Source organism: Oncorhynchus gorbuscha, linkage group LG05 (genome assembly GCF_021184085.1).
Source record: "Oncorhynchus gorbuscha isolate QuinsamMale2020 ecotype Even-year linkage group LG05, OgorEven_v1.0, whole genome shotgun sequence".
Taxonomy (NCBI): domain Eukaryota; kingdom Metazoa; phylum Chordata; class Actinopteri; order Salmoniformes; family Salmonidae; genus Oncorhynchus; species Oncorhynchus gorbuscha.
Window position 1 is genome coordinate 17,906,075 of NC_060177.1, and position 13,613 is coordinate 17,919,687.

The following is a 13,613-nucleotide window of genomic DNA, read 5'->3' on the forward strand; positions in this document are numbered from 1 at the left end:
TTTGAGGTTGTGGACAGGTGTCTTTTATAATGATAACAAGTTCAAACAGGTGCCATTAATACAGGTAACGAGTGGAGGACAGAGGAGCCTCCTAAAGAATAAGTTACAGGTCTGTGAGAGCCAGAAATCTTGCTTGTTTGTAGCTGACCAAATACTTATTTTCCACTATAATTTCCAAAGAAATTAATTAAAAATCCTACAATGTGATTTTCTGGATTTATTTTCTCATTCTGTCTGTCATAGTTGAAGTGTACCTATGATGAAAATTACAGGCCTCTCTCATCTTTTTAAGTGGGATAACTTGCACAATTGGTGGCTGACTAAATACTTTTTTGCCCCACTGTATATACACAGGGGATAATGGGGAAGATGGGCGTCACCTGGAGGGGGGTAGAGACAATCACAAGGACATGTGAAACAGATCAGGGTGTGACAATTGTTACTAGTGAGATTCCAGTAACCAATCATATTATATTATATTGTGATATGTTTAAAAGTTTACAGCTATTACAAATCATCTGTCAGAAGCTGCATGACGAGCAGTTTATTTTGAGCAAATCACAACTCAATACTCTCTCTTAGTCCCTCTCCTAACCTCACGTTCTACACCAGTGGGCTCCAACATGTTGAAAAGGAGCTAGAACGAAACGTGAAGAGCTACCGCCATTCTATGGAAGAAAAGTTATATTCTATGGAAGAAGTTTCAAATCGTTGTGAGAAGTTGTATAAAACTTAACTAAAAAGACAAAACCAGATATTAACACTCACTTATCTATCCGAACGTACTGTGAAGGGGTTGAGGGAAAGATTGACCCCGGGATTTGGTTAGGTTTAATAAGGAGAACGAGCCGCTAGCGATTAGGCTAGCTAAACTATTGCTAGCATTTTGTGCGTGTTCATACTGAACCAAGCATATGCACAACCCGTTAACATTTAGGCTAGCTCAGCTATCGATCAATTTAAATAGCAAACATTAGTGATCATGCTAATCCTTCATGGTAAACAATTTTAGTTTTCATACTTTTATAAAATGTGATTAGCTATTATCATAATCCATGTTGGTACACAGTTATGTTTTAGATTACTTTATAAGAAATGGTGTAAAGGTGTAAGCACTAGTACTTTCCATTTGCCCAGACTAGATTATTGTTCAGTTCATGTGAGCCTGGTGCTATAGTTAAACTGTAAAGCATTCCTGTAAGAGATTAAAGCTAAGAGCTATATTAATGTTTATATGAAAGGTACTCATGGTATATATATTGTGTGATCCTGTTTGTAAAACAAGTCAGTTTTTTTTAGTATGGATTCAGTTCTACCAAGGATGGCGAGCCGCCCGAACCCAGGACATCCGTAAGTAGATTTGCATGTGAAGAGTTATTTTTCCTTTTCCTTGGAGGACACTGAATTTGCACTGCCATACAACGGTCTGGTAGGACTCTTTGTTGCAAGACATCATTGCACCATACACTGCAGTGGGACTGTCATAAGCATATGCCACATTTATACACTTTACAGTGTTTATTGATATGCACAGTCACTCACATTTGATTCCATCTCATAATGGTTTATAAGTCAGTATTTGTGAATTGGGTTGTGTTTTTCTGTGGATTCGGATGTGGAGGTCCTGGGTTGGCATGGTTGCATGTGGTCTGCAGTTGTGAGGTTGGTTGGACTTACTACCAAATTCTCTAAATGAGTTTGGAGGCAGCTTATGGTAGAGAAATGAACATTACATTATCTGGCAACAGCTCTTGTTGTCAGTTGTCGTAAGAACGGGACCAAGGCGCAGCGGATGTTGAGTTCCACATATTTATTGAAAAGTGAAACTAAAGCAAAAAACAAATAAATCAAATAAACGAACAGCTAAACATGACTAGGTGGTGTACAGGCACAAACACAAAACAATATACCACAACACACAGGTGGGAAAAATAGCTACTTAAATATGATCCCCGATTAGAGACAACCAGCTGCCTCTAATTGGGAATCATACAAAACACCAACATGACCTACTACACCATAGAGAAACAAGGGCTCGCTATGGTCAGGGTGTGACACTTGTGGACATTCCTGCAGTTAGCATGCCAAATGCATGCTCCTTCAAAACATATGTGGCATTGTTGTGTGACAAAACTGCACATTTTAGAGTGGCCTTTTATTGTCCCCAGCACAAGGTGCACCTGTGTAATGATCATGCTGTTTAATCAGCTTCTTTAAATGTTACACCTGTCAGGTGGATGGATTAAATTGGCAAAGTAGAAATGCTCACTAACAGGGATGTTAACAAATTTGTGCACAAAATGTGAGCGAAATAAGCTTTTTGTGCGTATGGAAAATTTCTGGGATCTTTTATTTATGCTCATGAAACATGGGACCAACACTTTACATGATGCGTTTAGATTTTTGTTCAGTATATAATGTGCATTTGGAGCAATACTGTGGATATATACCGTACAGTTTGATTTAAAGGCCATTTGCAAAAATGTTTCCCCAGCAGAAGCTAATGTTGAACATTGCTCCATCAAAATGCTTTCTAGACATATTCTTACAAATGAATGTGGCAAATCAAAACTAAAGGTAGATTAATTACAGAACTGATCAATGGGGTTCAACCTTGAGAATGTTGGTTACTAAAACTCATCCGTCCTCTTGCTATTTTCACCCGTGTTTGGTCTTTATCCATTTGCTTTCCCTTGAAACCATATCGCATATGTTTCCGTTTTAGACACACTGGATAATTGGACATAACTTTGGACTTTTACCACAGTCAACTGGAACGTGATCTAGCTAGCACTATTCTGTAAAACGATGATGTATGAATAGCTTCATCCAGGACACTGCTCATTATGGTCCTGGACTAGACTTAAAGCGTGTCCAGGAATCTGAACCTATGAGTCCAGCCTCTGGACTGGGTTTAATGAGAGTGAATCCTGAGTCCAACCCCCAGGTCCAAACCGGGCATGTGGAGCCAGTTTAACTCCTCTCTACCTCATTATGAGAAACTAAGGAGTTTCAACTGGAGAAGTTAGATACAGTAGACCCTCAGAGCTAATCTGTAGTGATCTGGTTCTCATACATACTGTACTGTCTATGGCATTGTTCCCACATGCTGATTGATGGTATGTGTTAATCTGTCAAGTTCCACTGGTTAACTCACTTACCAGGAGCCATTTTAGTGGAGTATCATACACTGCCTTCAGAAAGTATTCACACCCCTTGACTTTTTTCACATTTTGTTGCGTTGCAGCCTGAATTTCAAATGGATCAAATTGAGATTGTTTTTGTCACTGGCCTACACACAAAAGTGGAATTATCTTTTCAGAAATGTTTACAAATGATTTAAAAATGAAAAGCTGAAATGTCTTGAGTCAATAAGTATTCAACCACTTTGTTATGGCAAGCTTAAATAAGTTCAGGAGTAAAAATGCACTTAATAAGTTGCATGGACTCACTCTGTCTGCAATAATAGTGTTTAACATGATTTTTAATGACTACCTCATCTCTGTACCCCACACATACAATTATTTGAAAGGTCCCTCAGTCGAGCAGTGATTTTCAAACAGATTCAACCACAAAGACCAGTGAGGTTTTCCAATGCTTCGCAAAATAAGGGCACCTATTGGTAGATGGGTACAAATAAAAATAGCAGACACTGAATGCCCCTTTTTTGCGCATGGAAAAGTTATTAATTGGACTTTGGATGTTGTATCAATACACCCAGTCAATACAAAGATACAGGCGTCCTTCCTTCCTAACTCAGTTACCCGAGAGGAAGGAAACTGCTCAGGGATTTCACCAACTTTAAAACATTTACAGAGTTTAATGGCTGTGATATGAGAAAACTGGGGATTGATCAACAACATTGTAGTTACTCCACAAAACAAACCTAATTGACAGAGTGAAAAGAAGGAAGCCTGTACAGAATCAAAATATTCCAAAACATGCATCGTGTTTGCAACAAGGCACTAAAGTAATACTGCAAAAAAATGTGGCAAAGCAATGACCTTTTTGCCCAGAATACAGATTATGTTTGGGTCAAATCCAATCCAGCACATTGCTGTGTACCACTCTCCATATTTTCAAGCATAGTGGTGGCTGCATCATGTTATGGGTATGCGTTTAATCATTCCGGACTGGGAAGTTCTTCAGGATAAAAAAAAGAAATGGAATGGAGCTTAAGTACAAGCAAAATCCTAGAGGAAAACCTGGTTTAGTCTGCTTTCCATCAGACACTGGAAAATTAATTCACCTTTCAGCAGGACAACAACCTAAAACACAAGGACAAATCTACACTGGAGTTACTTACCAAGACAGTGAATGTTCCTGAGTGACCGAGTTACAGTTTTGACTTAAATTTACTTGAAATCTATGGCAATACCTGAAAATGGTTGTCTAGCAATGATCAACAACCAATTTGACAGAGCTTGAAGCATTTTGAAAAGAATAATGTGCAAATGTTGCACAATCCAAGTGTGGAAAGCTCTTAGATACTCACCCAGAAAGACTCTAAGCTGTAATCGCAGCTGTAATCACTGCTAAAGGTGCTTCTAAAAAAGTATTGACTCAGGGGTGTGAATACTTATGTAAATGAGACATTTCTGCATTTAATTTCAATAAATTTGCATAAATGTCTAAAAACATGTTTTCACTTTGTCATTATAGGGTATTGTGGGTGAGAAAAAACATCTATGTAACCCATTTGGAATTCAGGCTGTAACACAACAAAATGTGGAATAAGTCAAGGGGTATGAACACTTTCTGAAGGCACTGTATTGTCCCTCATATTGTTTACATTTACATTTACATTTAAGTCATTTAGCAGACGCTCTTATCCAGAGCGACTTACAAATTGGTGCATTCACCTTATGACATCAGTGGAACAGCCACTTTACAATAGTGCATCTAAATATTTTAAGGGGGGGAGGGGGGGTGAGAAGGATTACTTTATCCTATCCTAGGTATTCCTTAAAGAGGTGGGGTTTCAGGTGTCTCCGGAAGGTGGTGATTGACTCCGCTGTCCTGGCGTCGTGAGGGAGTTTGTTCCACCATTGGGGAGCCAGAGCAGCGAACAGTTTTGACTGGGCTGAGCGGGAACTGTACTTCCTCAGTGGTAGGGAGGCGAGCAGGCCAGAGGTGGATGAACGCAGTGCCCTATTATATTATTATATATATTGTTATTTGTTCTACAATAGGCCTACCCTACACTCTTAGAACCCTTTCCACAGAGAGTACTACATGGAACCCAAAAAGGTTTTACCTGGAACCAAAAAGGTTCTACCTTGCACCGAAAAGGGTTCTCCTATGGGACAGCTGAAGAACTCTGTGTATGTTGAGTATGGGAAATCTAAACCTTAATATGTGTACAGTTCAGTAATGCTATTGAACTGGCCCCATTTACCTTCATATGTGTACAGTTCAGTAATGCTATTGAACTGGTCCATTTACCTTCATATGTGTACAGTTCAGTAATGCTATTGAACTGGCCCCATTTACCCTTCATATGTGTACAGTTCAGTAATGCTATTTAACTGGCCCCATTTACCTTCATATGTGTACAGTTCAGTAATGCTATTGAACTGGTCCATTTACCTTCATATGTGTACAGTTCAGTAATGCTATTGAACTGGTCCATTTACCTTCATATGTGTACAGTTCAGTAATGCTATTGAACTGGTCCATTTACCTTCATATGTGTACAGTTCAGTAATGCTATTGAACTGGCCCCATTTACCTTCATATGTGTACAGTTCAGTAATGCTATTGAACTGGTCCATTTACCTTCATATGTGTACAGTTCAGTAATGCTATTGAACTGGTCCATTTAATTTATTATATTTACATTATGGCTTAATCAAGCTTTAAAGGGCGTTCTTTAGTTAATACCTAGCTTTACCTATCTTGCAGCTTCCTTCACTTCTTTGGGCTTCCTTCACTTCTTCAAACCTTTCCTGCTTTCCAAACAGACTTTAGGGGCCTAAGAATAGGTGTGTTCTGTCAACTCTACTGGATTTGAACCCGTAATGCTTGTTTAGAATTTAGAGGAGGCAGGCCACTTGGACATAGCAGTTTGTCAGGAATCATCAATTTGTCAGGAATCATCAAGTTTGCCGACGACACTACAGTGGTAGGCTTGATTACCAACAATGACGAGACGGCCTACAGAGAGGAGGTGAGGGTCCTCGGAGTGTGGTGTCAGGAAAATAACCTCACACTCAACGTCAAGGAGATGATCGTGGACTTCAGGAAACAGCAGAGGGAGCACCCCCCTATCCACATCGATAGAACAGTATTGGAGAATATGGAAAGTTTTAAGTTCCTCGGCGTACACACCACGGACAAACTGAAATGGTCCGCCCACACAGACAGAGTGGTGTAGAAGGCGCAACAGCACCTCTTCAACCTTAGGAGGCTGAAGAAATTTGGCTTGTTATCAAAAACACTCACAAACTTTTACAGATGCACAATAGAGAGCATCCTGTCGGGCTGTATCACCGCCTGGTACGGCAACTGCTCCGCCCACAACCATAAGGCTCTCCAGAGGGTAGTGAGGTCTGCACAACGCATCACCGGGGGCAAACTATCTGCCCTCCAGGACACCTACACCACCCGATGTCACAGGAAGGTCAAAAATATCATCAAGGACAACAACCACCGAGCCACTGCCTGTTCACCCTGCTATCATCCAGAAGGCGGGGTCAGTACAGGTGCATCAAAGCTGGGACCGAGAGACTGAAAAACAGCTTCTATCTCAAGGCCATCAGACTGTTAAACAGCCATCACTAACAATGAGTGGCTGCTGACAACATATTGACTCAAATCTCTAGCCAATTTAATAATTAAAAATTGGATGTAATAAATGTATCACTAGTCACTTTAAACAATGCCACCTTATATAATGTTTACATTATTCAAATCAAAATCAAATTTTATTTGTCACATACACATGGTTAGCAGATGTTCATGCGAGTGTAGCGAAATGCTTGTGCTTCTAGTTCCGACAATGCAGTAATAACCAACAAGTAATCTAACTAACAATTCCAAAACTACTGTCTTATACACAGTGTAAGGGGATAAAGAATATGTACATAAAGATATATGAATGATTGATGGTACAGAGCAGCATAGGCAAGATACAGTAGATGGTATCGAGTACAGTATATACATATGAGATGAGTATGTAAACAAAGTGGCATAGTTAAAGTGGCTAGTGATACATGTATTACATAAGGATGCAGTAGATGATATAGAGTACAGTATATACGTATACATATGAGATGAATAATGTAGGGTATGTAAACATTATATTAGGTAGCATTGTTTAAAGTGGCTAGTGATATATTTTACATCAATTCCCATTATTAAAGTGGCTGGAGTTGAGTCAGTGTGTTGGCAGCATCCACTCAATGTTAGTGGTGGCTGTTTAACAGTCTGATGGCCTTGAGATAGAAGCTGTTTTTCAGTCTCTCGGTCCCAGCTTTGATGCACCTGTACTGACCTCGCCTTCTGGATGATAGCGGGGTGAACAGGCAGTGGCTCGGGTGGTTGTTGTCCTTGATGATCTTTATGGCCTTCCTGTAACATCGGATGGTGTAGGTGTCCTGGAGGGCAGGTAGTTTGCCCCCGGTGATGCGTTGTGCAGACCTCACTACCCTCTGGAGAGCCTTACGGTTGTGGACGGAGCAGTTGCCGTACCAGGCGGTGATACAGCCCGCCAGTATGCTCTCTATTGTGCATCTGTAGAAGTTTGTGAGTGCTTTTGGTGACAAGCCGAATTTCTTCAGCCTCCTGAGTTTGAAGAGGCGCTGCTGCGCCTTCTTCACGATGCTGTCTGTGTGAGTGGACCAATTCAGTTTGTCTGTGATGTGTATGCCGAGGAACTTAAAACTTACTACCCTCTCCACTACTGTTCCATCGATGTGGATAGGGGGGTGTTCCCTCTGCTGTTTCCTGAAGTCCACAATCATCTCCTTAGTTTTGTTGACGTTGAGTGTGAGGTTATTTTCCTGACACCACACTCCGAGGGCCCTCACCTCCTCCCTGTAGGCCGTCTCGTCATTGTTGGTAATCAAGCCTACCACTGTTGTGTCGTCCGCAAACTTGATGATTGAGTTGGAGCCGTGCGTGGCCACGCAGTCGTGGGTGAACAGGGAGTACAGGAGAGGGCTCAGAACGCACCCTTGTGGGGCCCCAGTGTTGAGGATCAGCGGGGTGGAGATGTTGTTGCCTACCCTCACCACCTGGGGGTGTCCCGTCAGGAAGTCCAGTACCCAGTTGCACAGGGCGGGGTCGAGACCCAGGGTCTCGAGCTTGATGACGAGCTTGGAGGGTACTATGGTGTTGAATGCCGAGCTGTAGTCGATGAACAGCATTCTCACATAGGTATTCCTCTTGTCCAGATGGGTTAGGGCAGTGTGCAGTGTGGTATCATATGTATATACTGTATTCTATACCATCTACTACATCTTGCCTATGCCGCACAGCCATCGCTCATCCATATATTTATATGTACAAATTCTTATTCATTCCTTTACACTTGTGTGTGTATAAGGTAGTTGTTGTGAAATTGTTAGATTACTTGTTAGATATTACTGCACGGTCGGAATTAGAAGCACAAGCATTTCTCTACACTCGCGTTAACATCTGCTAACCATGTGTATGTGACCAATAACATTTGATTTGAGGAGGAGTTAGGTCACTGACACAGTGAGTCAGACAGTCTGACTTTGGCCCGCAGGTGATCAGGTGCTGTACAGCTCTCTCCCCAGTAGTCCCCACCCCCGTGTGAAAGACAGAGCCCAGAGGTGTGAAGAGATCTGTCCCAACCTGCACCTCGGATCACAGCCATCACCTCCTTGTCCCAGCCCAGCCCAGCTCAGCTCACACTTGTTATTCTAACCGTTGCTAGCTGTGACATCAGATCCCCACCACCGCCTTGGGTTTCGCAAGCCTCAGTCAGGAGCCAAGTCCAGAAAGTTCCCAAAGTCTTCTGAGTGGGGTAGAAACGGAAGAGTCAGAGATGGGTGAGAAAGAGTGTGTTTCTCTCTGTGAAAACCACAAATGAGGTCAGCAGCAGGGTGTTTTATCCACATTTCTCAGCATTGAGCAGAAGCAGCGTCGCGTTAGTGGCGGTGTTAGGTGAACAATGGACCAGTCTGTAATGAGCCAGGGGCCGGGCCGGTGTCCTCTGTGAGATTGTTAGCTGTTAGCATCAGGAAACGCAGACAACTCTCCCAGGAGTAGTGTGGTAAGCTGCTGATGAAGGTAAGACCTAAGAGCGTCTCATCTGTCTCTCAGCGTGGTGTATTCCCATGGCTTTGTGTGTGGCGTCTACTTACATACATTCTACCCAAATCATTTTAATTATGTGGAAAAATCCACGCATGCATTTTTACTGTAGATATGTATTTGCTTTGGCGTCGAACAGGGATCCCGTATTGCCAAAGTTATGTTACATTACTGGGTATTTTCCATCGGTTATTTCACGAGTGGTCAAAGTTTTCATGTTGCCTATTATCTTAGAAATACATTCTGGCGTTGAAGGGTTTTCCTTTCTTTTCTTTCTTCTCTAAAGAGAGAGTTTTTTTCTCCTTCTGTTGCCCTGTAAACTTTAGCTGCTATGATTAAACTCCCACTGGTAAGCTGAACACACCTGAGGTAACCACTGGTATTCCCCTCCTAGTTTCTCTCAATGTGCAGTCAACAGTGTTGAGAGGAATTCTCAGCGCCACACTCTTTCGAGCTGTTAAGTGAGCTAAATGATTATTTTGGTGTTTGGGAGCAAATAAAGTAACGTTGTAAGGAATGGTATCATGATGTTTCTGTCTCCCCCCCACTCTCATTCCAGGTGCCAGTCCGCGTCCCCACCCCCCATTCTTTCTGCCACACAGGGGCGGTACCACACCCCGCTCAGTGACAGCGAGGACAACAGGCAGCACGTCAGATACGTCAAAACAGACGGCAGACTCTTGGGCCGGGCCGGCTGGAGCAGCAAGACCGCTAGCCTCTGCAGTGGAGCCTCCCTCTCCTGTGACTTACTGTCCCAGAGCCGACTTACCAAGTCCAAGAGCATTAGCTGCCTGGACAACAAGCTCTCCATCTACAAGCCCTCTGGTGGGGCTCAGGTGAGTCAGGAGGCCCAGGGGGGCCAAGAGGAGCAGAAAGAGAACCAGAAACAGGAGGACCTTCCTGGGGGGGGTGGACTGAGTGGTGGTCCCCTGAGCTGGAGCACCCTCTCCTTGGGACCTTCATCTAACCACAGCCACAAGCGCACCCTCTCTCTCAGCCGCCCTGTGTCAGGGGCATCCTCTGTGGCCATCCGTAAGAAGATCTCAGAATGGGAGTGCAGGAGGGTGGCTCTGCCTAGGATGAGCCTGTGTCTGGAGAAGAGGCCTGTAGGTGAGCGTGTGGGTGGAAGCGAGGGCTGCCCCAGCCTCCTCTCCTCACCTTGCAGCGAGAAGACCTTTGACTTCAAGAGCATCCGGAGGATGAGTAAAGCTTTCTCCGAGTGTTCCTATCCAGAGACAGAGGAAGAGGAGGCAGCCTCAGACAGTGAGTTTCTGGGCCGCTTCCAGAAGAGGCCAGGAAAGACCGACTCCTCTGCGTTATTCCTGAGCTCCCTGTCTACTCGGAAGGAAACGTCTGCTGTACTCAATCGGATACAAAAGATTGAGAAGGTGCTGAAGGAGAGCCCCAGCCAGCCACCCCGGTATCTTAGTAACTGCTATGCACCAGACAAAACGAAACAGAAGTGTGTTATGATAGGTGGGGTCGAGGACTTGGACAGTAGGGGCACCAGTAAACGCAGCAGTATATGTTCTGTGGTCACAGAACCAGACGCCCTGCCGGCCTCTGATAAACTCTCCAGACAGAGGTTCAATGTGAGCTCAACCCGGTCAGAGACCGAGAGCCCAGAGCCCCCCTGTCAACAGACACCGGAGGGCATGCCAGTCAACCCCCTGCCCAAACCTAAACGCACCTTTGAGTACGACGCCAACCGCAACCACAAGGGCACGTCGCCAAGCAACGGACTACCTCCTTGCAGTGCTTCTGAGGAGTCACCACCCCTGCTGCCCACCACCCCCGCACCCAACATGACGCGAAATCTGACGAAGGACTGGAGCTCCCCCAAGAGACTCCAGGACAGGTGAGAATAGTCACGTCACCTCTAGACGTGTACACTCTTAGAAAAAAGGCTTTGTAATAGGTTATCCGGCTGTCCCCATAGGAGAACCTGTTTTGGTTCCAGTTAGAACCCGTTTAGGTTCCGTGTAGAACCCTCTGTAGAAAGGGTTCTTTCTACCTGGAACCAAAAGTGTTCTACCTGCAACCAAAAAGGGTTCTTCAAAGTGTTCTTCTATGAGGATAGCCGAATAACTCTTTAAGGTTCTAAATAGCACATTCTGTTCTAAGTGTACTATTTTGTTGTTATGGCATGTGTCAGTAAGTCCACGGTTCAGTGAACTGATGTTTTTGTATTGTGTTTAGTGCATTCTCAGACAGTAAAACATGTGTATCTCATCCCCCGGGCCCTCCCTCCCCCTCAGAATCAGCCATGCTGATCAAACAACACGGCGAACAGGAGATGCTGATTTATGGAGCTGCAAAACAAAGCATAGGTCCTGCAGGCTGCAGTAAAAACAGAGGCAGTGAATTTGTTTAGTTCCTTTCTGAGAGTTGCAAATGGACGGCTAGAACATTTATTTGTCTTGGATTTGTAAATGTCTCTAGCATGTCCTGAGAATGTTTTTACGGGGGTAAGGATCATAGACCAAGCTTTACTTTGTTGGTGTTCAAGTGTATCTATCTGACTACAGTTTTGGCTGTAGTCAGTGGCCTCGCTCACTTTGTAGTGATGCTGCTCACTGAAATGGTCTGCCATTTCTGTTCAGCATTTGATAGTAAGCATATAAGCATTGAATCTGCTGTTCATTTTCTCAAGGTCTCAGTGTTTTCCTGCGTTAGAAAGACAGTATTTTTGGCTTCATATGAAGAGGATCACATTGTTCTATTGATATTGTTCATGGCTTTTGTTTTTCTTTTTTTCATTTGATTTGTCCAGAATGTTGCCATTGAAATGGAATATATGTTAAATTGAGTTTCTGCTGTTTTTCCAGTGTTCTTTTGTAATAATGTCAGTCTTTCATTGAACAAACATGAAGTAGCCTAATTGCAATATAAAACACATTTCAAATGTCAACTACATTAGACAGGGCATTGTGTATCTTAGTATAAGGCCAGGTAACGAACGTCTGCTGTATGTGAGAAACAAAGTATTACTGTAAATGTCTATAACCCAGTGTACTGTAATAATGGTTGAATTAGAACATCCTTAAATATCACTGCTCAGCTCCAGCCAAACTGTTCATGTCCAAGATCATCAATTGTTCTATCCTTGAAATCCAACAGCTTTTCAACAACGTTCCAAGTCACTCTTACATCAAAACAGGACTGTATTCTTCTTATATCATGCCTGTTATTTAGCAAAGGCCTACAGTATGTTGTCTTGCCAGTGGACATCCCAAGGTTCCCAGTGTGCCTCCTCATCCTTCTTCATTATGTTGCTATAGAGCTGTGCAGTACAGGCAGCTATGAGCCTGTTGTCTTTCTGCAACACTTAATATTGTTATTATCCTCATTCTTTATCCCCCTTTAAATTGCCTTCAGAGCACAACTTGTTTAGGCCAATGACTGAGGGCAGGGCCTTGCCAGATCCTCTTGATGAGCGGAGAGGAGGAGATCCTTTAATGTCCCTGACTTGGAGTCAGTGTTTAACATTCCTGCGGCAGACGCAATTTCAGAGCATGTTTAAAAGCCATGAGCCGCCAATGGTGCAGGACAGCAGGCGTGAACTCACTGATCTAATAGAGGGGTTGGTGGTAAATATACAGGAAATGACTTTGTGATTGGAGCACATGTTGCTGTCAGTGTAGTGTTGTTGTCATTAGTTTAGTGGTTCTCTGAACCAGTGTTCCAGGTCTCTCTCTCTCTCTCTCTCTCTCTCTCTCTCTCTCTCTCTCTCTCTCTCTCTCTCTCTCTCTCTCTCTCTCTCTCTCTCTCTCTCTCTCTCTCTCTCTCTCTCTCTCTCTCTCTCTCTCTCTCTCTCTCTCTCTCTCTCTCTCTCTAATTGGCAGCTTCATAGAGGGCTGTTGAGGGATGAGGCATATTTGGGTCTCCTTGGAACAGTGGCTTTCATCCTCTCAGGTGGTCCTTATTGATTGTAATCAGCCAGTAGAGGATGTCAGGATGGAATGATCCAGACTCTCTGGACTGCAGTTCTTCTCTCCACTGTCTCAGCACACAGCCATACATTATTAAATACCATATTCTTTTCTGCTTTTTTCATCATCCCTTCCTGTTTCTTGTTTCTTCCCATCTTCCCTTCCTCCCATTCACTTTCCTCCCTCTTTTCCTCTCCTCTCCTCTCTTTTCTCCATCCATCAATCCCCTTACTCTCTCTCTCTCTCTCTCTCTCTCTCTCTCTCTCTCTCTCTCTCTCTCTCTCTCTCTCTCTCTCTCTCTCTCTCTCTCTCTCTCTCTCTCTCTCTCTCTCTCTCTCTCTCTCTCTCTCTCTCTCTCTCTCTCTCTCTCTCTCTCTCTCTCTCTCTCTCTTTCTG

General features: G+C 43.5%; 1 protein-coding gene across 7 annotated transcripts in view; it reads left to right on the forward strand.

Annotated features, from left to right (window-relative positions):
• Positions 1 to 13,613, forward strand: part of LOC124035602 (DENN domain-containing protein 2B-like) — an 84,093-nt gene that overhangs the window by 30,900 nt on the left and 39,580 nt on the right. For 4 of the 7 annotated variants that reach the window (XM_046349120.1, XM_046349118.1, XM_046349119.1 and 1 more), the window contains one exon: positions 9,845 to 11,143. The exons of the other annotated variants lie outside the window; for them this stretch is intronic. In XM_046349120.1, coding sequence (XP_046205076.1) covers positions 9,845 to 11,143 — 1,299 coding nt within the window. The remainder of the gene's footprint in view (positions 1 to 9,844; positions 11,144 to 13,613) is intronic. 7 annotated transcript variants of the gene reach the window in all.